Source organism: Corvus hawaiiensis, chromosome 11 (genome assembly GCF_020740725.1).
Source record: "Corvus hawaiiensis isolate bCorHaw1 chromosome 11, bCorHaw1.pri.cur, whole genome shotgun sequence".
NCBI classification, from domain to species: Eukaryota; Metazoa; Chordata; class Aves; order Passeriformes; family Corvidae; genus Corvus; species Corvus hawaiiensis.
In genome coordinates, this window is record NC_063223.1 from 4693399 (window position 1) to 4717544 (window position 24146).

The 24146-nt window shown below is 45.9% G+C and overlaps 1 protein-coding gene across 3 annotated transcripts in view; it reads right to left on the bottom strand.

The window, feature by feature from the left end:
- Positions 1-24146, bottom strand: part of LOC125331430 (contactin-4) — a 273122-nt gene that overhangs the window by 97941 nt on the left and 151035 nt on the right. For all 3 annotated transcript variants that reach the window (XM_048315396.1, XM_048315394.1, XM_048315395.1), the window contains 2 exons: positions 2380-2506; positions 876-1051 (listed from right to left, as the gene is read on the bottom strand). In XM_048315396.1, the coding sequence (XP_048171353.1) occupies positions 876-1051; positions 2380-2506 (303 nt within the window). The remainder of the gene's footprint in view (positions 1-875; positions 1052-2379; positions 2507-24146) is intronic.

The following is a 24146-nucleotide window of genomic DNA, read 5'->3' on the forward strand; positions in this document are numbered from 1 at the left end:
AAAGTATGTGAACCTGGGGGTTACTGGTATTTTTATCCCCTCCTTTCTGTAGCTGGAGCACATCAGCTTCTCTCCCCAGTCAGTCAAAAGCACCTTTCATTGCACCATTCTCCATGACTGAGAACTCCATGCCTGGGAAGGCTCTGCCTTGAACTCCTGCAAGGATATTCCTGCTGTAATTACTGCACGCCCCTCCCAGGACAACAGCACAGGGAAACCACACAGATGATGGATAAACAGGCCCTTGTGTTTATTCTCTGCCTTCACCTTCACAACCACAAGAGCAAAAAGATGACTTGTGGTCCTGCATCATCATTTGCCCACTCTCACAGCCTTTATGCTCCAAAGGGCTTTGCATGATTTCATGTAATGCTAATCTACAGCAAGGTCCTGCCTTTTCTTACCCTCAGCTCTTGACAAGAAGCTGCAGCGCTGCTTTTGCCCAAAATAAAACACAGAGCTGCCCGTCTTCCCTTTTACACCCAGCGTGCCCACACCTGATGTACCACCGAAACACAGGGCTTGTGAATCTATCACTGTGAATTCATCCCTCGTGGAAATTATGCTCCTTTTTAACACTTTGAAGCTTTACTTCTCCAAGAAAAGGCAAAAATCCATGGTGAGATCCCATCTGCCAGACCCTTTCCTAGGTAACCTCTTCCTCAATAAATAAGACGTTTTACCTTGTATGCTCCATATAATTTCAGCTAAATAATGATAAATCATGATATATATCCCTTATTCCCATTTCCCCTCTTTCTCACTCCACGAGCAATTAAGAGAACACTCTAATCTGTCAGGAAAAGTTGGGAAAAGACACCCAGCTCCCAGTTTTTCCAGCACACTGTGGGAACAGAGCTCGCCTCCTTACTTACAAGCAAACTGCAGCTTGGCTTCTCTGCTGACAATCGTTCCGAAGGGGTTTGTTGCTACACACTGGTATGTCCCAGCATCCTGGCTTTTATTGGGATTATTGATCAGCAGGCTGCCTTCCACCAGGCTGTAGCGATAATCCATGCCCACGTCAATACTGCTTCCATTTAACTTCCACCTGGAGCACAGAATGGCAAAGTTAAACTCCGCTGATGCTCAGGGATGCTCCTGGGTATTTGAAAGCACAGCGTGAAGTAAATAAAGGAAGATTTAGAATGGCTCTGACTACTTATTAAAAATAAAAAAAGAAGGCAGAAAAATGCAAATTTCCTGAGAGGTATTGAAATGTTCCAGTATTTAACTGAGAGAGGAATATCCTTGACATATATTTCAGTCTCTGAAATGATTAATGCTTCTGTAGTTGCTGGTGCTGCTGCTCTTTGGAATTAATCATTTGGCATGGGGAAGTCCCTGAAAGAGGATCTCTAACCCATTCAAGTCCACTGAGGATATTTTTTCCCCCTCTCCTGACTTGCTGGTTGTTTGTTTATAAATTTAAGAAAATTCCCTTCCAGCAGATGTTGTCACAAAGTGGGGCACTGAGGAATTCCGGCCCCAGGATGGAGCGAGGAGGGGGACACAGCACCTCCCATCTCCTGAGTGTACGGGGAAACCACAGAAATGTGTTTCACCGTGGATCCATGGATTTTATGGCATTAAATTGCTGCCTGTGTCAGGAGACAGCCTGGAGGCTGAGGCCTGGTGACTCTAATTGGTTTCAGAGTGGCATTTACTGGTGAGCAGAGAGAGGCACCAAAGGAAAGAGAACAGCAGCACCAATGATTTACAGCAGCAACAGCACTGCAGGAGGACAGCACCTTCCTCCCAGGACCCCAGAGCAGCTACTAAAGCTGAAAAGAATTGAGTTTTGTCCATGTTTATGGAAAAGGATGGTTAATCTGAGAGCCAGGACTATTTACAATCCTTTTGTAACCTTTTAGAACTCCTGTCCAAATTTTGCAGTTGAGTTGCAATACCTGGAGATTTCCTGGTGTCCATTCCCTCTGTTCCTAACGCTCCAGAGTCATGGAATATCCTCAGCTGGAAGGGACCCACAGGGATCATCCAGTCCAATTCCAGCCAGGACACCCCAACACTCCCACCCTGGGCATCCCTGGCAGCGCTGTCCCAACGCTCCTGGAGCTCTGGCAGCCTCGGGGCCGTGGCCATTCCCTGGGGAGCCCGGGCAGTGCCCAGCACCCTCTGGGGGAAGAACCTTTCCCTAAAATCCAACCTAAACCCCCCTGGCACAGCTCCAGCCACTCCCTGGATCCTGTCCCTGATCCCAGAGAAGAGATCAGAGCAGCCTCTGGGGAGGAGCTGCCTGGTTTTTGGTTGGGATTTTTTTGGGATCAGCACTGTGGTAGCCTCCAGGGACATCACCAATACACACAGCAGAAAGGCTCTTGTGTGATGGTTCTAAGAACAGTTAAACACTGAACAAACCCAATGGTTGGTCTGGGATTTCCTTTCACTTCACAGCTCAGCTTCACTTTCTTCTCCTCCGAGTCCAAGGGGAAGATCATGCTGTTGGGCTCCTGCAGGAAAACCGGCCCGTGCAGGGTGTTGTCATCTGCATTAAACAGGGAAAATGGGACAGGTCATTCATGGAATCTCCATGTTCCCAGGCTTAAAATACAAAACAGTGTCTCAGCAGCAAGAGGCCGTGTGTCACTCACCTTGGAAAAGATCTGGTGACACTTTATTTAGTTCATAACAGCAGATTTTTTTTTTTCCAAAAACCACTGAACCCACATGGAGTCATGAAAATGTCCTACACTGAACAGAGCACAGAATGAAACCTCACCCAAAGTTCAAACAGTGGGAACGGGCGCTGTTGTCAAAGCAAAGCTCAATTCAAAGCAGAATCCTTGGCTTCACCTTTAGAAATGGAAATGTTTTCCTTGTGAATTAAACCCCCACCCTATTAAACAGAGTTACACAGGAGCCCGAGCCAGAGGGTCCCCAGCACGTCCAGCCCCAGTGCAACTGGTTCTGCCATCCCTGACTGAAACCCTTCTGCAGCCATGGGGTGCACTGGTCCTCGGAGGGCATGGAAACCCTTTCACACCCCCTACCCTCTCCACGCTCTGATGCCTCAGGAATCCGCTGGCACCAGCCCCACTCCTCTGCGGGAATGAAGCTCCCAAGAGGTTTTGTATGACCAGACCTGACAAGGACATTCCACACTCGTGCCCTTCAGAGGATTAAAAACTCACACTAAATACAGGTAGAAGAGGGAAAATACTTTGGCAAAACAACCTGATACGACCTTCAAAGAGCTCAGGAGTCATCTCCCAGCAATCCAGCACTCTGGGTTTGGGGATTACTGATGGGAGCCTCCCTTGTGCTGACTTTCGTTCTTCATTCTAAAAATACACTTTGATTTCTTGAGCTGTTAACTCCTTCCTATCTCCTTTCCTCTCCTCTCATCCACTTTCTGCTTTCACCTTATCAATTTATCCCATCTCAGAGCTGGAGGTGAGGGTGAGAGCTGCTCACAGGCCCATCCCTGAGCTGCAGCTCTTCCCTGCCCACTGCTTTGCAGCAAGCACAGAATTTCAGGAAATTCACTGACACCACTCAAAACACCCACAGAAAGCTACGGCGTAAATTCACTGCTCTCCATCCTGTTTGGATCAGACACTTTTATCTCCACAGCGGCTGTTCAGCACACAAAAGAAACCAACTTTTCTCCCCTGAAAAGATCAGCTATCTTGATTTCACTGAGACTTTTCCTCTCATCAGTGTCAATGTCTGGCTGCTCTAAGTTTAGTGCAAGTAAGGACACAGTGGAAGTGCTCACAGTCAGAAAGGCTTTCAGCTGAATGCAAGGAACCTTGATTTAACATTTTTAGACCATTTTCCAATCTTTTCCTGCCCTATCTCTACAGCAGACTCTGCTCTTTCAGTGTGCAGGGACTTGCAGGGATGTGAGCACAGAATTCTCTTTAGTCAGGCTGCTGGAAGCCCACCTGGATGGGGATATAGGAAATTTGTGGGTATGGGAGGTCAGGGGAAAATGAATAAATAAAATACAGAGATGATGGGATGTGCAAAATATACAGAAAAAAGGGAATGAATAGAAGATGATGGATCTTCCAGAGGGAAGAAGGGTGAGAATGAATGGGAACAGCTTTCACTGGGAAATCAGCTGGATTTACCAGGGACAGAACAACAGCTCTTCAACCCTGGGAGAGCAAATTCTGTCATCTCCACAGAAGTATTTCAGAGAGACTCTGCCAGGAAGATTAGAAAGGAACCATCTCTCCCCCGTGTCTCCTCCCTCAGGCCCCACCACAAAGGAGGGTGCACTCAGCACACAGTCACAGGCCTTGTATTTAGCTTTATTTTAAATTATATGTTAACGATACCTGACTGAAACTCATCTATTATTCAAAACACATTTCACATCATCTCCAGCTCTAAATTACACCTGTGTGCAACTCACTGTTGCAGGTGGGAAAAGATAATAATAGCCATAGAGCACATGGGACTGGATTATGGCATCCAGACTTGTTCCTGAGACCCAGGGCTGCTTCACTCCCTGAGCAGCCTCATTCACCCTAAGAGAGGATATGATAGTCTGGCCCACAAAGATTACAGCTCTGAGTGCTGTGTGAGTGCGTCTGAAAGCAACAGATTTAAAATATATTTGAATTTATCCAGTTTTCTCATTGGAAAATACAGAAGCTGGCCTGGTGCTCGGGTCCTGTGTAAGGGTTGCTTCAAACCCCAGAAACACAAAGTCTGATTGTGGCACGAGCCAGACCATCCCAGATAATCTAGTTAGGGACCTGCTGACTCAGGGATGTGTTGCATTGCCTCTGTCATCTGCCTCACACCCCTCTCTGTGCTGTCATTTGCTGTTATTTCAATTAGGGGGTGTCAATTTACAGCAAATCACACCAAAGGTCAGGTCCTCTTCCCATCACAGGAAAACACATCTTGCATTACAAATGAACAGTTCTTCTACTTGGGGTGGGAAAGAGGAACAAATCTAAGGGTGCAAAAGTGTCCCCACATGTCCAGGCCATCACCTGGCTGCCGGAGCAGAGGTTAAGGTGCAGCATCCTGCTCTTCAAGAGCTAATGAGAGTGGTCCACAGCACTCAGTGGGAGTTACAGGTGTAAGAACCACCACAGCCTGCATCATTAATTAGTGAGCAATTTACAATTTCGAAAACAGACTCAAGATGGAGAACTAAGGATACATAGAGTCACAAATAGGTGAAAACACTGAATTTGTCTGCTAATAACTCAATTTGCCTGGAAGCTCATAAAAGATCAAATGAAAACACTTTCAAATATTCCACCTGCTGCTGGCACTGTTCAACATTCAGCTTTTATTTGGCAAAAAAGTGCCTGCCCTTCCTGTTAGGCAGCAAGAGGAAAAATCCTGGTGAGATTTCAAGCAAAGGGAGCTGGGCAGGGCAGGGAGAAGCTCTGAGAGCAGCTGCAGCCTATCAGGGGAACAGAAGAGCAGGAAAAACTTTGCAACACTGGGCAGATAAAATTATTTTGAGTGCCTTTCTTCTTCCTCTTATTGCTGCCTGTGTATAACCAAGATAAGCAAGTCCAAACTATTTAATCTGCAGCCTGTAGAGCTGCTTTGCTGCAGCCTTGATGTGCGATTGAAATCACTGCAGCCCAGATCCCAACACTGTGTGATAAGGGCTGAGTCACAGAACCCGACAGAGGAGGGGGATTTGGTTCACAGAGCACTAAAGAGTCACTAATAAATAAAACAAGCTGCCATCTAGATTCTTGCAGATAGGAAACTACAAGTGCCTGCACCAGAAAGAGCCCATTTTTGGCGAAGTTGTGTTACTCATACGTTTATCGCCAGCACAGCCTTTGCGCTGCTGAAGCGTCTGCTTTTGTGGGAGCAAATTTTGCAGTTTGGATAACTCTGAAATATATGAATTTTACACTTTTTTTAATAAATTCAAAGTGGTAACTTTATTTCCGTTGCAGTAATGTCCAGGGACTTGCACTCCAAGAGTGGTAACACATTTTTGGCTTATCACTGGTGAACACTATGAGCAGCTCGATCCACAGAAACCAGCCCTTCTCATCAGATTGTGTTTAACAGACTCTTTTTTGGCCATTTCATCAAAAAATAACAAGAGAACAGAGCATATCTGTGCATAAACACCTGAAAGTGCTCAGTTATTTTAGCCCTCTTCCCCTTTACACCATTCAACAGCTGCTGCCACTCCTCACACATTTCTCACTGTCCCAGGACAATAAAATAAATAACCTTCCCAGACAAGCTAACTGGTGAGACACTCCTGGGGACAGATTTTATTTTTCTGAGTTACATTTCTTTTGAAGAGCCCAAAATGAGTTAACCCAGAATGAACACGAGCCGCCCTCAGCTTAAGACAACCTGCAAACAAGACTGGGTTCCAAAAAGCATTTTTCCCCCTCCTTGTCATATAAAACAAATGTACTCCTGCTCTGGGTCTGCCTCCTCTGACAGAAGTGTATTTATTTCGCTAAGAGGCAGGATCTAGGAAATTTCAGTCAATTTCACAATAAAAGAAGCATTTTAACCACAGAAGGAGGTGTGTGTCCATATGGTGTTGGATGAAAAGTGAGAGATCATTTAGAAGAACATTCTGCTCGATGTATATTTTTCCCCCTTGTGAATCACAACACCTATTAAAAAAAAAAAAAGCCACATTAATTGGAATACATTCCAAATGAAGAGTATATTTGCTGTGTCCCTCCAGGGCCCCAAAGCTGAGAGCCAGCACAGGCAGTTGGATGTTAAATGCTGTCATCTTCCCATGCTTTTGAGGAATTGAAACATGAGGAATGTCAGCGGAGGTTAATTCACACCAAACAGGTGGAACCATTCCTATTCTCTCTCAACATTAAGCCTGGTGACAGATACTGGTACCCAAATAGAACTCCTTTAATTTCCATTGAAAGTTATGGCCAATTTGAGAGAAAGTTTAATTGAATACTCCACACCGTAGGGAAAGATAATAACTAAACAGAACAGAGAATTCTTGGAGTATATCCAGTATAAATGAGAAAAATCCTCTCCTTGTTTGCTGCTGAGGGAATTGCTGCCTGCTCTGTGAGCTGGGGTGTTTTCATACAGTGCTACAAGTCAGTATTTCTTCCAGACAAAACTGCACCTTGGGAAGAGCAGCTCTTCAGAAAAGGGGGAAGTGGAATGGATAGGACAGCTCAAGGGCATGGCTGATTAACACACCAGCCTGCTCCTCAAGGTGAGCAGCTGCATCCCATCCTCCTGAGCAGGAAAGGGCTCCAGTGGATAGCTCACTCCTTATTTTTTGCCTATCACTTCTATTAACATCAACTGCAAATGGTGCTAATGGCTTTGAAATTAAATCAAAGAATTTCTTACACCACGCAGTCCTACTACTACTAATTCCACAGGCTTCCCAATGAACAAGACCCACTAAAGGTGCTTCCCATTCAAAGAAAAAAAAAAAGGATTAAAAAAAAGGAGCTATTTTAAAAGTGTATTAAGTATGGTTTTTCAGGGAAGGGCCTCATAGCTCTGCATCTGTGGGGACACCCCCTTGATACAACACTGGGCTTCTTTTGCAGCACCTACAGGTCTCCAACAGGTACTGTGAGCCTCCTGCTGTCCCCTCTGCCCTCCTGCTGTCCCCTCTGCCCTCCTGCCACTCTTCCCTGTCCCAGCTCGCTGCTGTCCCAAGCCCAGAGCAAAGCCTCGCCTGACAGGTGACAGCTGACACACGAGTGTCTGATACCCGAGCTCCAAAGCAGTGTCAGACATTGCTCAGAGACCACAGGGCAGCCACAGAAACCCGGGAGACAGGGAGGGATAAATCTCCCCTCTCGTAAAGGCAGGCATGGAAGAGCTGCAGCGTTTGAGATGGAGACAGCAGTGCTCTGATGTCTCTGTTTAGGAGTGACCCGGGGGCCTGGAGCAGCCTGGATTAAAGGCAGGGTTAAGCACAGCAGTGTGTCCTGAGCTCTGAGGGAACGTGGGAATGCCAGGAGCCAGCAGTGTGGGAATGCCAGGAGCCAGCACCCAAATGCCAGCGGCAGCTCCGGGAGCTCCGGGAGGCCTCTCCCTCAGCCTGTGCCCCAGCCATGTCCCAACTTCTCCTATGTACCTGTGGTTCATTACAGCAAATGCCATCGAGGCAGCTGGTTCCACATAAAATGCTGCCACCTGATCCTACACACAAATGTGGATATTCCCTGTGCCTCTCCCACGTCCAGACAGCCGGGAGAGGCGACTCCCACCGCAGCACAAACAGTGACCCGTCCTACAACAAACCCCTCATGTAACAGGATGCAATTTGTGTTCTCTTAGCAAGCCAACAGCCTGATTTTCATCACAGATGTTCCCTTCAGTATCCCACAAAAGCACATTGCTCCGGTGCTGCAGAAAGTCACAAATTTCTTCACCGCGCGGCCTCTTCCCTGAGCCATCACAGCCAACAGCAGGAAAATAAACAGAGGAACTCACAGAGCTCTGTTGAGGACAATATCAGCCCACGGCAGAGCTGTGAGTATAAAACAATAGGAATAATCAGATTAATATGATGCTAATGGTGCTACCACCAGTGCTGGGTGTTCTTGCATAGAGCTGTTTGGGAATAGAAATGTTTCAAAAGCCTATGCTAATTACCTATTGATTTATTAGCAAAATGTAAGGTGCTGATATGATTGCTGTCTGCCAAGAACACACATCATTACTGTAAAACTGTCAGCTGTCTTGAGTATGACAGGGACTACAAAGGGGATATATTAAAAAAAATCAGAAGTAATTGGTTACATGTGCATATTCTAAAGCCACATATTTCCTTTCCACAATACCTCCCTGAAATTCAATGGATTTTAATCTTTGATGTAATAAGGAAGGTGTGTAAAAGCCAGGTTAACAAATGCCATCCTCCCCACCCCACCAGCGGACAAGCAAAGTTATGAAATGCTTGTAGTGAAAAAGCCTCTTTCCTTTAAAATCCTGAAGCCTTAAAAAAGACAAGTCCCTGGGGCAATAACCTATAATCTCTGTCTCATCTATTGCAGGAAAAACAAAGACAACTCTGGCAGCGTGTCCAGGCTCTCAATTGATTGAGGAGCCAAACCCTGCAGAAAGCTTCAAGGTGAAAGGAGCTCTCTGGCGCTTCGCTTCAAGGTGAAGCCTCTTTTCTCTCTTCAGGTTTAAGTACATTAGCCACTGTCAGAAGGAAAGCTGAGCCCTGCCAACTTTTTATCCAGCTATTTACAGAGAGGTTTAGGCCATGGCTTCCCTTCTCAAATATTTGTGAATAAGCAGATGGAATTACCAGGGCCTCGGGAGCTCGCCGGGAAGAGGAAGGAATTATCAGCCTGGCACACTCAGAGTCAAACACCTGTAACCTAATTTGCACCATGGCACCGGTCAGAAAATGCACATGGGGTGGTTCAGTCTGTCAAGGGGCACTGGAAATCTGCCTGTTCTGGGTCACGGGGGCACAATCTGCAATGAGGGCAAGGAAACACACACTGGGTACAAGGGAATCCATCAGGGATTCCAAACACCAGGCACAGAACTTTTAAACCGTGAACAAAGCAGAGACTAAAACACCTCTTTGTTAACTCAGTCCACAGTGTGCACACTTCTCCTTGGCTGTTTGGTTTGGGCAACTCTGGAACATTTTCAAGTCCCTGAGACAACGCTGCAGCAGGACACAAGTGACAAGGTTCCATCATCTCCACCTGATGGAGGTTTGTTTTCTCCCTATTTTGGAAAAAAACCAACTAGAATTAAACTGTGAACGCTCTCCTTTCTATCACAGAGCACTGGCACAGGCAAGTTTCAAGCATCTGCCTCATTACAAATATTACACCCTGCAATTTTCTTACTATTTCTAAGTTGTTCAGCCCTTGCCTTAAGAAGAAAAGATATTTCAATATAAGAAATTAAAAGGTGACTGAAAGAATGGAGAGAGAGGGAAACCTCATATTTATCACATTATAAATCTGTATTTTTGGGGAGAAATTTTCAGCATCAGCTTCTAATGGTCTGATGCAAGACTGATGGCATCCTGGGCATCTGGAGTTTAAAAAGCACCAAGATATTTAGGAAAAGAGAAGGACCTTTCCTTTGGAGTTACACAGAGAGATAAACCCAAGCCCTTCCTTGCCAAGCACTGCACATCCCGATGCTGGGCAGGCTCCTGACCCTGGACAGGAAAACCTCACTCACTTTTCACTGCTACTAAAGCAAGAAAGTGTTTAATCCTGTAAACAGGATCCAAGGCTGTAATCTCCAGGTGGTTCTGTTCCATAAATGGATTTAAGGCATTTGAAGTCTGCTGTCGGGACTCCGGGCTGGCAGCTCAGCTGCTCTAACTCTCCATAACTTCATTGCAGTCGCTGGAATTGCTCCAATTCAGGGCACAATTGAGGAGTTGCCCTTCAATTTTTCCATTGTTATTTTTTCAAAATGTTTCTGCAACCCTCAGCAGAGCAGGAGCAAAAGCCAATCCCAGTCTCCAGCAGGAGATTCCCTACACAGAGGAACACAGAGGGTACCTGCTGTGGCTCTGGAAGCTGGGACACACCAGCACTGGCAGCCACTGCATGGCCACCCCACCACAGGCACTCCCCAGCCCTAAAAGTCACCTCTTATCCCTGTTTTTCTGCTCCCTGCCGAGGGACCAGACCCTCCATGCAAACACAGACACACAAACACCAGACCCCACACTAGCCCAGCCTTAAAATTAACACCACTAAATGCCAAACTGAGGGAGGCTTAAATAAAGTTCTCAGAGTTCAATCAGCAAAACATCAAAGGAGCAGCCAGGAGTACAATTTGTACAATCTGCCCACGGAGAACATGCATTCCTTTAATTTTTTTTAATATTATGAACTTTCAAATATCACAGCAGGGAAAAGGTATCAGTAATAGCTGTCAAACCCCTGACTTATGACTTCTTACACCACAATTTAGCACTCTCCAAACCTGCTCGGATTGATGGCATTTGTGAGGAGAGCCTTTCTTCCCTCTGCTGTCACACGAGCAGGTTAAGCTTTCAAACACTCCTCGCTCACCTCTAAAGGGCAGCATGATGTGGATGCCCCAGAGACAGAGTTCACCTCCAGTGGTCCATTTTAAACTCCCTTGCCCAGCTCAGCTTAGGGAAGAGAAGCTCCTTTTTGTGGTGTTTCAATAACAGGAGAAAACTGCTCCTGGAAACAGAGTCTTTAATGCAATACAAGGAAATGGCCTTAAGTTGTGCCAGGGCAGGTTTAGATGGGATCTTAGGAAAAATATCTTCGCTGAAAGGGTGGTCAGGCATTGGAACAGGCTGTGCAGGGAAGGGGTGGAGTCACCATCCCCAGGGGTGTTCAGAGGGGTGTGGATGTGGCACCTGGGGACAGGGGTCGTGGTGGGTTTGGCACTGCTGGGGGATGGTTGGACTGGATGGTCTTAGAGGGCTTTTCCAACCTCAACAATTCCATGATTGTATGACATCAAAGAGCCTCAATTTCCCAACAGAGCCTTTCCCAAGGGCAACATTTAATTTTTCTTTGCTTCCCAAGAGTTTGGTTCCTCACCCAGAGAGTGCTCTTAGGGCACCATGCGAAATGCAGCGAGCTGTGAGCCAACACCTCGGGTTAGACCGAGCTGCTGCAGACAGCTTTTCCTACCTAAGAGATGCAAAGCAGCCAAAGTGCCTGTGACAGCCCTGCCATGGCCTGCACCCCTTCCAAGGCTCCCCCAGGGCAGTGGGGAGCGTGGCCAGCAGCGCAGGCAGCAGCAGCCCCAGCCAGACTCAAAGCTCTGCCATCTCCTGCCTGAACCACAGCAGCCCGAGGCACCCAGCACAAACACAGCAACCGCATCCCCCGAGATGAAACAGAGCAAGATGCCCCCAGGAGAAGCCTCTTGTTTTGCTGTGAGACACAAAAGACAGCAGGAAAAGGCTACAGGGATAAACAGCACATTCAGTGTCAGTGAGGAGAGCGAGGCAAGAGTTAAATGGAGGGGGATCATGTGTATTTTCCCAATCTGATCAAGGCCTGTTACTTTATAATTAAAACCCGAATTTATTTTATTGTGCAACAAGAAATGATGGTTTGCTGTGTTGATGTGATCAACACAGAATGAAATAAATCAGTCACTATGCAAAGTCCACTTCTGCCAAGCCAGTATAATGCCAAAGCCTTAGAGAAGTCATAGATTAGAACTACGGTGCAAAATAAATGTTATTCCTGCCTGAGTTTTAATATAAAAAGCCCAAAGTATCAGGAAGATGCCAAAATAGCAGCTGACTTGCATCATTCATCTGAATGTCTGACTTGGGCAATTGGGACACAACCAGAGTTGTAGTGGTTTGTTTTTCTCTTTTAATAAATTACAAGTCAGAAGTTAAAAGCAAGAAAATCATGTAATTTCATTCTAGAGCAGAGAAGGCTTAATGGGTAATCGAAATAATGCACACTGCTTCAGCAATTTTTTCATTACAATTGCAAAAAATAATGGCTTTCTATGTTTTGAAAATTAAGGATTATACTGGATTGGGAACACACTATGAAAAGCCTAATTTTTTTTTTTTAAGAAGCCTCAAAGACGAGTAAGAATTTCTGTAAGCAGCCTTTTCTCTGGGACAGAGAGCTTGGGTTTTAACTTTTCTCCAGCAAGCACGGCAGCATAGTCCATAACGAGAAATGTGTAGACACAGTAATTAACCAGGGAATAACTTTATGGATCCCTCTGCTGTCTGGGCAGAGTGTTAATTCTGTGAGCAGCAAGAATTCAAAGCCATAGAATTCCTTTTGACCCATTTGCTGCTCAAGCCATCACATCTGAGAGAGTTTCAGCTCTGTGGCTGTGGGGAAGTTTGTAAGAGCACTGAAGAAGTGGCCGAAAGCAGCTCAAAGATGTGAAAACAAACATAAAGACATGAAAACAAACATCTTTCTAAAAAACTACTGTCTTTTTAAATACACAGGAGATGGGAATGATAATCTAGAATTAATACATGGGGGAATAGACATCAAAATTAGTGCTGGGCTTTCTGCTGATGCATTTTAGGAGCTGCAGTAGCACAGAAGGAAGTGCCCAGCCAGGTAAAGGATGGTTTCTTTCAGGTGGGTTTGACAAAGATGTAGTTTCATAGCTCAAGCACATTTGTTACCCTCAGACCTTAATTAAACACACACATCCTTCACTCTTCACTCCTAATCTGTCTCCTGTAGCAGAGAAAGATCTCAGTCAGTGTTGGAAATGCAAACATCCCTCAAACCTGGTTGTGTTCATTCTAAGGTACACTCTTCCTGCTTTGTTACGGGATGATGGACACATTTGGGTGGGAATGGACCTCAAAGCACATCCAGTGCCACCCCTGCCATGGGCAGGGACACCTTCCACTATCCCAGGTTTTTCTAAGCCCTGTCCAACCTGGCCTTGGGCACTTCCAGGGATGGGGAACCCTAAAAAACCTGTTAAAATCATGAGTTAATGCCGACTTTGCTGACACCTCAGCAGGTTTCTGGTCTGTCTGTCCAATTAACATCCTCTAGTTAAGGACTGTTTTCCCTCTATTAAGTCAACTACCAATTAACTACTACATCCTCCAACAATCTACTCAAGAACATGTAAGCTGTTCATGGTTTTTGTTAGTGTTGCTATGATTTGAACTTCTGGTTGAACTTTTATGTAAACTTTTCCTCGACTCTTTACTCAGCACAAACATCCCCTTGGCTTCTCCCAAGTAAGCCAAAGCCTGCTGGGCTCCTGCTGCAGCAGTGTGACTTTGTTTACCTCTAGAAAAGAATTAAAAGCATTTTACCAGGAAAGAACAAATGTTTACATTGCAGAGCGCTCTGTGCCCGTGTCTGCACGGCACAGCAAGGCAGGGAATGTATCCCTTAAATATTTCCCTAATCCCGTGGACGATTTTTCATCTTCCTGGGTTTAGTCAATGAACACACAGCAAGCTCCTGCTTAAACAAAGCAAGTTTTCCCTCCTGAAGGAGCTCTGAGCACACGAGCCACGGCCCATAATGGGCACGTTCGCTGTGTCCCATACAGGCACCAGCAGTTTGCCTGGAAAACTCATTTCTCCCCCAAAGCCCCCCTGCAGCTCCCACCTCCTCTCCTACAGCTGCTCTGCCAACCTCCAATTCACAAAAGCAGAACCTCTTTAGAACCAAAATAAATACTAATCTTAAATTCAATGTACCCTGACAGCAAATAAGTTTGCTGTGCTTACTTCAGCATGAATAAAAAGCCCGCAAGGAGACTCCTACATAAGAGTATATTTACAAGTTCCATTACCCGCTGGAGAGATTGATGTAATAAACCCATAATAAAAAGCCTCGTGTTATGGATTTCTCTAATGTTTCTTATCAAACAGCCTGTATTATCTTGGCTTGTGTATTCAATTTAAAATAGGTTTGCAATAAGTGCCTGAGAGCTGGAGGTCATTTTCCCTGAGTTTTCTGACACGCTGGGGTGTGCAGTGTCTTTTCCTGCCCTGGGAAGCTGAAAGCAGTTTGGAGCTCAGTCGAGAACAGTTTACAAAGCAGGCAGATGATGAATCCAAGAGAAGAAGAGTGGGAATGCATTACCTGAACACCTATTCGCACCTCCCAGCCACGGCAGAGCTCCTCGGGGCACAGCACTGCCACAGTTTATTGTTCTGGCTAAACAGAAGAGCGCAGTTGTTTGAGATTAAACCCATCCACAGAAATTGTTTTGCCACCAATTGCCACCTCATTTGTATTTCATCCTGGCTGGCGGCAACACAACCCAGGTGTTCCCCGGGACCTGCACGCTGCCTGCCTTGGGTCTGCTGCAGTGACTTCACCTTTTAGGTAAAAATAGCCCAAAACTGGGACAACAGATGTGGTGTTTGGAGGTGGAAGCAATAGCTAAGCACTTGTACCTATTTATTTCTTCCCTGGCACTGGATTTAGCTAATAACTATTAGTTGCTGATTAGGATTCAAAGCAATTTTCCTTCAGATCTATTTCAAATCATTGCAACACAATTGTGCAACACATTTGCCTCGTTTATTAAATCTTTTAAAGACGTTGCTGTTTTCATTTTCAATTCTTAACCTCACTCCGCAGTTTCCTCTGCTCAGGTTGAAGCAGCTCCATGGACCTACATGAGTACATCAATTTTCAGCCCATCTCCCCTCCCCTGATATCATTTCTGCTACCCCTGTAAAATCCATCCCCTAGAATCACACGGTGGTTTTTCTGATTTCAATGGATGCAGGATGTGCATCCACTGATGCCAGAGAGAAGGAAACCATAAGGACTTTTAGGCTTTGTGTGCCAACCACTTATAACCACTTTTCTCTCCCCTTGTAATCAAATTTTGCTTCCACTAACCACCCAACAGTAGCAACAAAAGCTCACAACCCCAAGGCCTTCTTCTTACACAAAAAATGAATAAACCAGTGGGGTTTTTGTAATAATTAACATTCTGCAGAACAAGCTGCTCAAAATATTGCTCTCAAATAAAGCAGAGATGCATTTGGCAAAGATGCAATGGAGCAGTTGGGTATTAAACTGAGATCAAACCCCTTTAATTTTGGGAGATCAGCATTCTCATTGTGACAAGGGTGAAGGGCACTTGGAGGTGAGCAGGGAGTTTGCCAGTGGAAAAAATTAAAAATAGGGAGCCTATTGCACATCAGCTGATGCATTAGATAGATGGACAGACATCCTCCTGTAGCCACTAGGAAGAACCTTCCATCCCTTGGGAACACACCAAAAAATATCTTCAAAATATGAGGGACACTCTGAGATTGAAAAAAAGCCCATAAATAAATAAAAATGCATAACTGTATTAAGTTCAGGCAAAGTCTTCTCATCCCACCCGCACTGACACAACGTCACCCTACCACAGCCTGTCCATTTTTCACCGAGGTGCTTTCCCTGTACCCTGGCTGGGCTCAGGTTTGGGGCACTCCTTGCAGCCTTCGCTGGGTGGAGGCCCCACATCCCACCCCATCTGTGCCCCCAAATGCCCCCGAACTCAAACACCCCGAGGTCGAACCGTGCTGAGGAGCTCCCGTGGGTCACACGCGGCGTTTGCTGCTGCAGGGACAGGGAGCGAGGGCACCATCAAACGCCTGATGGTGCTTTTCTCACCGGGGGCACCTCCTGCTGTATCCAGCAGACCATAATGACACCGGTCTGACACTCCTGCTCCCAGGTAACAGCTCTCACCCGCCAGAGCCAGCCCAGGCTCCTGTACAAACCTGCACTTTCCCTATCCTGAAATCTCACTTTAAATTCAGGTTACTGTAGGAGAAAGGTTCACGAAGGCTGCCTGCACTTCAGGCGGCTCTCTTGAAAGCTGTTTATTGCATAGGCAAAGTTACAGCATTTCAGGGAGCGGGTATCCAGAGCCAGCCCTACAGCTGCCTGCTCCAGCTGTAGGCATACCTGAAGCCGCCCGCTGTTCAAGTTACAAAGCATCAGATACTTTTCTTTGCAGAGTATCTTAACACATAACAACCAATAAGCACCATACACAATACCTTTACATTTGCCTATAGCCTATCATAGCTACTACCATCACCATGTTATAGTCATTATTATCCAATCACAAGAGTAAGTAAGTTACAATTTAAGCTTACAGTGGAAAATTCTTAGACCTTTCTTCTTCTTGCTACATCAACATTTCTTGTTTGCCTGCCATATCTTTCTTTTTGGTAAAGACGTGTTTTCTATTTACTTATGCTCTTCCTGAGACTTATTTACTTGACGAAAAACATGTCTTTGTTTGTAGTCACATACCTTTGTCCTGCTCCTAAAAATCTCCTTCCAACTCATCTCCAACCTTTGCCTTCTCAGTTACTCAGCGATCACTGTTTCAGCAAAACATCTTTTATTCTATATCAAAACTTGCTTTCATTTCTACCTCATCCTCAATTTCTACATTCAGAGATCTTTCTGCCAAGCCTACATACCTGTGAAACTTTCTTACCAAACTTTCATCCTCTCCAACAGGTTACAATGTACCTGCTCCATCCTTTTCCAGTGACTCGTCAATCCCTTTGTTTCCAACTCCGTGGATAACACATCTCTGCTCCCAAACTCCAAATGAGCTGTGACGGAAGCTGGCACCTGTATGTCTCACATGCTGGGAACAAGCTGGCTCCAGCACATTTAAATAAATATATTCTGCTGACTTTTCAGCACTGGTGATCTCTCCTAAGTACTGCCACGGCCCAGAAGCTCCCCCCAGTCAGCTCTCAAGTGGAACCTGAAGTCTGGAAAGATGCAGGAGCAGCAGAGCCACAGGTGGAAGCTGTTCTGACCAGAAGGGATGACTGAGGCTTCCTTCAGAAGCAGGGACTGTGCCAGGTTATTCCTGACTCAGGGAAAAACCCAAACTTCTCTTGGTCTATGTCTGCAGAACACAAGCCCTGTGTGCAGCTAATAAAGCTGGAGACATTGACCGGCAGCTGTCAAAATTCCACACTTCAGTCCCTAACAAAGAGGAGTTGTTCCATCCGTGCTGGACACCTCCCTGGCGTGAAATCAAGGCCCTCCTTCCAGCTCTTTGCTTGTCTCCTGCATTTCTGAGCACGGATGTGAAGAGTCACCACAGCTGAAGTGACAAATGTCTGCAGGAAAAGCACCCACGGAGCTGCTCTGAGAGCTTGAGATGCTCCCTCTGCTCTGGAGCCAGGCTGGGAGCACTGAAGGTGCTCACCTGGAGAGGAGAAGGCTCCAGGAAGAGCTCAGAGCCCCTTGCAGGGCCTAAAGGGGCTCCAGGAGACCTGGAGAGGGACTGGGGACAAGGGCTGGAGGGACAGGACACAGGGAATGGCTTCCCAGTGCCAGAGGGCAGGGCTGGATGGGAGATTGGGAAGGAATTCCCGGCTGGGAGAGTGGGGAGGGTTTGAGGTGGAATTCCCAGAGCAGCTGTGGCTGCCCCTGGATCCCTGGCAGTGCCCAAGGCCAGGCTGGACATTGGGGCTTGGAGCAGCCTGGGACAGTGGGAGGTGTCCCTGCCCATGGCGGGGGTGGCACTGGGTGATCTTTAAGGTTCGTTCCAACCCAAACCATTCCGTGATAAAAAGATACTTAAAAAGTCTAAATCCACACTGAATTTGCTTTGATCAGCTTAGAGAAAAAACTTAATGAGTTTACAACACAAGTCATGTGGGTTGGGGTTTTTTTATGGCCTTTTCCCATGTTATTTAACAGCTTTTAAAAGGAAGACAATGCCCAGGACCAAATTTTAATGGAAGACCTTGAAGGAATTATAGCAAAACGAAATTTGAATGCTTGATAATTTAAGTGTTATATTTTTACTACCACTGTGAACCCAACCCTAGCAAATTAAAACAGGAAGAATTAATTGGATATGCAAATAAGATTATTCACTATATAAATCTAATTACATACCAATTTGCTTTAACAGCATGAAAAAGACAAAAAAGGCTCTTTGTAAATTGTTTTCAAAACCACCTGTAGCACAACAAAGGGGAAAGGCTGCATCTGAAAGGTGCTCATTTCAGCACTAATCAAACGAGGTGTTTTGAAGATCTTATCAAGATCCCTTTGCCATGGGCATCCTGCTCTGTCCCCCTGTTTCCAAGATTCCATTATTAGTTTTCACACACATTCCGAAACACTGCCTCTGTTTTTATCTCGGGAACAGACAAAACAGGCCGGATCTTGGGAATATGAGGTGATTCTGGTCACAAATCCCGACTTTTCTAAGCTGGTCCAGACTTATTTTGATGCCGGAGCACAGAAGGGCAGTGGATCTGCTGGGCTGGCACTGGGCACACCAGCAGTGGGCACCGGGAGCTGCTGGCTGCACATCCTGAGCCTCTCAGAAAACAAAAAGGGACAAAGGAATAATTAGCAGAACCCCACAGTAGGCAAGGGAGATCTCTCCAGGGGGAAAAAGCCTGTTAATTTGGGAGCCTTTTGTGTCCAAGAAGCAAATTACACTGATGGCCAATTTATTTCTTTGAATAGCTACTTGTTAGAGAGTAAAAATTATAAACAAGATCATTGGAACTGATGAAGACACAGAATAGTTGAGACCATAATTAGTGTCCATGTGCCACCCCCGATAAAGGACCCCAATCACCCATTTTCTCTGACTGTACATTGAATTTTGTCATCTGAATCTGGTTCCCTGGTTCACAGTTGGGCATCTAAAACAATCCAGAGTAAAAAGCATTAAAAATATGTTCCAAAGAAAAGGAATGTAATGTTTACACCAGTACAGCACACAAATACTGAGGTCACCTTATGGGAAGCGAAGTGTTGTTATTACAGAAAACTAAATTTGACCCCCATAAAAAACCAACAAAATATTAAAGAGTTGTTTAAAAATTAAATGTGCAGTGGGTGCAGAAATCTGGTGGCTTTTTTGTCCCTTAAACTCTGTGTATGGAGGGGCTTTGCAGCCTTTACTGTCTATTTGAGATTATATTAATAAAGAAAGGGAGCATTGCCCTTGCACTATAGATACTGAAATATTTGCTGAAAAGAAATGCAGACATTTGGTGAACACAGAGGAGGGTTTTTTGTCACCTAAACTCTGTGCACGGAATTTGTCTGCAGCCTTTATTGTCTATTGTAGATTGCATTAATAATGGAGGATAGCTCAAGATGAGAATTACATGTCTGCAGAGCCACTGCTGACACATTTATATGGTTTAGCAAAGCTGTTTTTCCTTTAAGCCCAGACTGGCTGCCAATACATTTGTACAGTCAAACTGATACATTTTTCTTTTTACTTTAAATGCTCTGTGGGCAGCTGCACAGTAACTCATGAATTTACATGAGATCTGGAGTCTTCAGGAACAACTTAAAGAGTTTTTAAACTCCTGTTTTCTCAAAAAGAAAGGATTAGAAGGGACAAATCCTGCAGAGAACATCAGCAGGGTTTGTTTTGGTGTCCTCCAGCACCTCTGAGCAACTGGTGGAAAATTTTGTGCTGTTTTGTCTAAATTTTGCATTTTTCCTCTTCCAGGGCAGCTCTCAGGTGTGCAAACCAGTGGCTCAGTGCACGGGAAGGGGTTTTTCTAGCTGGGAATTTATCCCTGTGTCAACCCTTCTCTCACTGATTTGGACTGACACATTTTATCAGCTGACACACCTTAAAAATGGGCTTTTTTTGAAAAACAAAGCTGTTATGACATCTCTTAAATGCCAAAACCCTCGTTAACTGCTGTATTTTCATACATCCCCTAAATACTTTGAAAAGAAGGCAGTAAAATGCCAGAGAATGCCTCCACCAAAAAATAAGAAGGGGCGGTTAAGTTTTAGCAGTAATTGGATGCCACATTAAAGAAAGTCACGACAAAGAGGTGTTTGAAGCCTCTGCCATGGATTTGAGCACAACACCTTGCAGGAGGTGTGAGTGGCAGTGCTGACTCCAAGGTGTAAGAGCTCACAGCGTAACAACCTTGCATAAATCAATCCTGCAAAGCACTGACAGGCACTTTTCGCTCGTCCCCCCTAGAAAAACCCACGCCATAAGCACATTTTCCACCCAGCAAGCACTTTCCAAACCAGCACAGCCACACCTGAACTTCAGCACTGAGCTTCTGTGTCGGAACAAACTGAAATAGAATAAAATTTTTAAAGTTGGATTCAATATTACTCCAAAAAAAAAAAGGAGAAACACAGCAATCAGACCATTATTGCCTGCAGTGACATGGTTAGTCCAGGAACATCCTTATTCCAGGAATAACTCCCAGTATCCAAACGTTAAGGTGGAGATTTCTCTTGCTCAAGTCCCGGGTCAGATTCCCATCACCTGTGCGCTGGGCACTTCCTGACCTTCCCAAAGTGTCCGAGCAGTGCTGCAACACCCTCTGAGCAGCCTGCTCACGGGGAACGTGTCCCTGCCCACGGAGGGGATGGCAGCTGCACGGTGAGAAGACTCAGCAATCCAGCACCGAAACCCACTCAATTCTCTGTGGCAACTCCTGCCCCAAAAACGTTTTGATTGTACAAGTGAGCTGTAAATCCTTCACCAGTATAAAATCTAAGGGTGATGCCTTCCTGCACCCTGTAGTGTTTGAATTTTAAATTTTAATTTGTAGGGTCCATGTTGAGCAATACCTGAAATGCTGCTGTCTCATGATGGGTGAGAATTGGATTTGAAAGAATACATTTGCTGTTCTTTCTCTTCATATCCACGTGTGTATGTTTAAAAATGGAGACATTACCCCTGTGCTTTAAACATGGTCTGGATCACGAATCAGCAGCTAAATCAGTGCAGAATCAATCCTGAATGGGACAGAACCACCAGCATCACTGAATTCCAGCTCCTGTTGGATTTCCCTAATGCTTTTCAGCCACGGATTCAGCTTTGCATGGCTCTGCACATTCCCACCTGGTTTGCACAGCACCCACGGAGCGCTTTAAGCTGCACCTTTTACCTGCGCTGCCCTTCCCTGCTCGGGATTGCAGCATTCCCAGGAGCGCTGCTCCCTCCCCAGGGCCCTGATGCAAGCCAGGCACACTCTTACAGCTCCTCTTCCGCTGCCACTTCCCAAGGGGAGAGCTCCAGTAATTCATCATTGCCACAGCAGCAGCCCCGGGAGAACATGTTTGTAAACAAACATCCATCACGGCTGCTCGCACGCGGCTGCGCTTCCTCGGCCTTGCACCTTCTTTTGCTCCGTGATTTCTGATAAATACAACTCTGTGTGTGTGTGTGTGCAACCATCACCCAGCGCCTCGCTGCAATTAGCACCCAGAGGCTGGGAACCAATTACGGGATTATTTAATGAGTCATGAGCCGCAAAAAAGGTTTAGGAGTGGGGAAACAGCGAGATTGTGTGGGACAACAGTGAGACAGAGGAAAGCAGAAGCAGGACAGGAGAAGGTGGGAATCCCATGTAATTAAAAACTCATGGATCCTCAGCTGATTTAAAGGGGCATTTTTGACAGAAGTCAATAACTGTGCTCTAAAACAGGGTGCCCAGAGAAGCTGTGGCTGCCCCTGGATCCCTGGCAGTGCCCAAGGCCAGGCTGGACGGGGCTTGGAGCAGCCTGGGACAGTGGAAGGTGTCCCCATGACAGGAGGTGGGAATGAGATGAGCTTTAAGGTCCCTCCCAACCTGAACCACTGTGGGATTCTCTGATCCTGACAAGTGCAGTAGCCAGGGACTGCTTGAGTGGAAACACATCCTCTTCTCACATATATCCGGTCTGACTAATTCCTACTTAAGAGGACTGAATTTAAAAACAAAGCTTGTTCTTTTCCAGTAATGGGAGGGAACTTGCATAAATGCATACATTTTTGACTCCTAGATTATATTTCAGTTTGCTAGTGGAAGGTGTCCCTGCCCATGGCAGGGGTGGCACTGGATGATTTTTAAGGTCCTTTCCAACCCAAACCATTCTGGGATTTTGAGCTGCACTGGTGGAGGACAGGGATTATTTGTCAGGTGTGACAGACCTTTCCCAAGCAGCCCAGGGGACACAGGACCCTGCAGGGAAAGGCCCTGACACCCACAGGAGCGATGAGGGACCATCCCCGAGCTGCTTTCCAGGCAAGGCATCTCCCCACAGCAAACCTGCCCAAAGTGCCCAGCTCAACCCCTCAGCCCAGTGCTGACCCCACACACAGCTCTGCTTAGGGACACCTCTGTCCCCACAGGCACAGGAGCTGCTGCCCACACCGTGCTGATCCCACAGGGCAAGCTCAGCACTTACCTGTGTGGCTGCAGCTTTGATCAATTAAAAACTCACATTCCAAAGCCACTTCCCAGTCCTGGGAGCTCGTGAGACAGGCATATTAAATGAGCAATAAAATGCAACTTAATGGGGTCGATGTTAAATTAGTTTCAATTATCAAACCCCATTTTAACAAAATGAATGCCTGGCTCCCTTCCAGAACTCATGTAATTTCCATGGGAAAGCATTGGGTTCTCCCTCCTCCCACTGACTGATGGCATCTCTCCCTCACCTTTCATTAGGGAATAACTTCCATGTTCCATCCTAATATACCAACAAATTCCAAAAAAAAGAAAAGAGAGTATTCAAGTTTGCTCAGGAATGCAGTAGAGGTCAATAAAGGTAAATGTTACACTTAGTAAAGCAAAGTCAGTATGAATAAATACTGTGAAATTCTATGCAGATTATTCACCACTGAGTTGTTTGTAGAGTGTTATTTTATAACAAGTGGGAAAACTCTCAGGGAAGCTCTGCTTTTCATGGAGGGAAAAGAGGACACAGGCTTTGGAGTACACACCATGTTATTTAGATCTGGTGAGGAAGAAAAGGCAATGCCTGCCAGATGTACATTCCACGTGCTGGAAATTCATGACCGTATTTTGAAACGAGGAGCTCGCTTTTGTGAGGTTAATAAGGACCCAGAGCCTGTCCTGCCTCTCTGGAAAGGGAGGGGGGAATGCAGCACATCCCGAGGAGCCCACTCCACCCAGTGCCTCTACTCACTGGTACATATGAAAAAACCAGAGAATCAGCACAGTTTTCCCATTTTATAAAATGAGCTGCAGCCGTTCCTGCTGACAGTTCTTGGCCACTTGACTTGAGAATCACAGCTGGGCTTCCCAGCTCAGAGAGGCATCACGAGATTGCCATGGAGAGCGTTTTTATCCCAGCTGAGGAATCCCTATCTCCGTAACAGTCTGATTAGGAGCTGCTCTGCCTTTCAAACTTGTTTTCTCTCCTGAAGTGCTTCAATGTTCCCAACCCACAGGGGCTGAAGAAGCCAAACACAGGCAAACACCCAGTGGCAAAAGCATCTTCCAGATCCCTCTCACCCAGCTGGTTACCCCTCCTGCTGTCCCTCACGGCCCTCCCCACTCCAACTCTCCCCATTTTGAGGTCAGTAAGGGATTTTTTGGGAGTCTCTTTCCATTATTCTTTCAGCCCTGTGGTGTTAGTCATCATTTGCATGCTGGCAGATGTGACACTCCTCTGCCTGAGCTCTGCTCCCACATCTCTGCCTCTTCCCAAAGATGCTTCTTCCCTCAGGAAGAAAAGCACAATGCCAAAGCTTGTCTCTCTTTCAGCCTTTCTTCCTGCTTTTTAAACTTGAATTGGCAGTAAGCATCATCCCTTTCAATAATATTTACAGTTTCAGAGTTGCCTGTATTGACTTTTTCTGAGTTTGGTCACAAACCAATCAAAAGCAGGTTGGAGACCTGGATGCACAGTATGGGCAACAGATCTGTGTTAGGCATTCTAAGGGATCACAAAATCATGACAGAGAGAAAAGAAAAC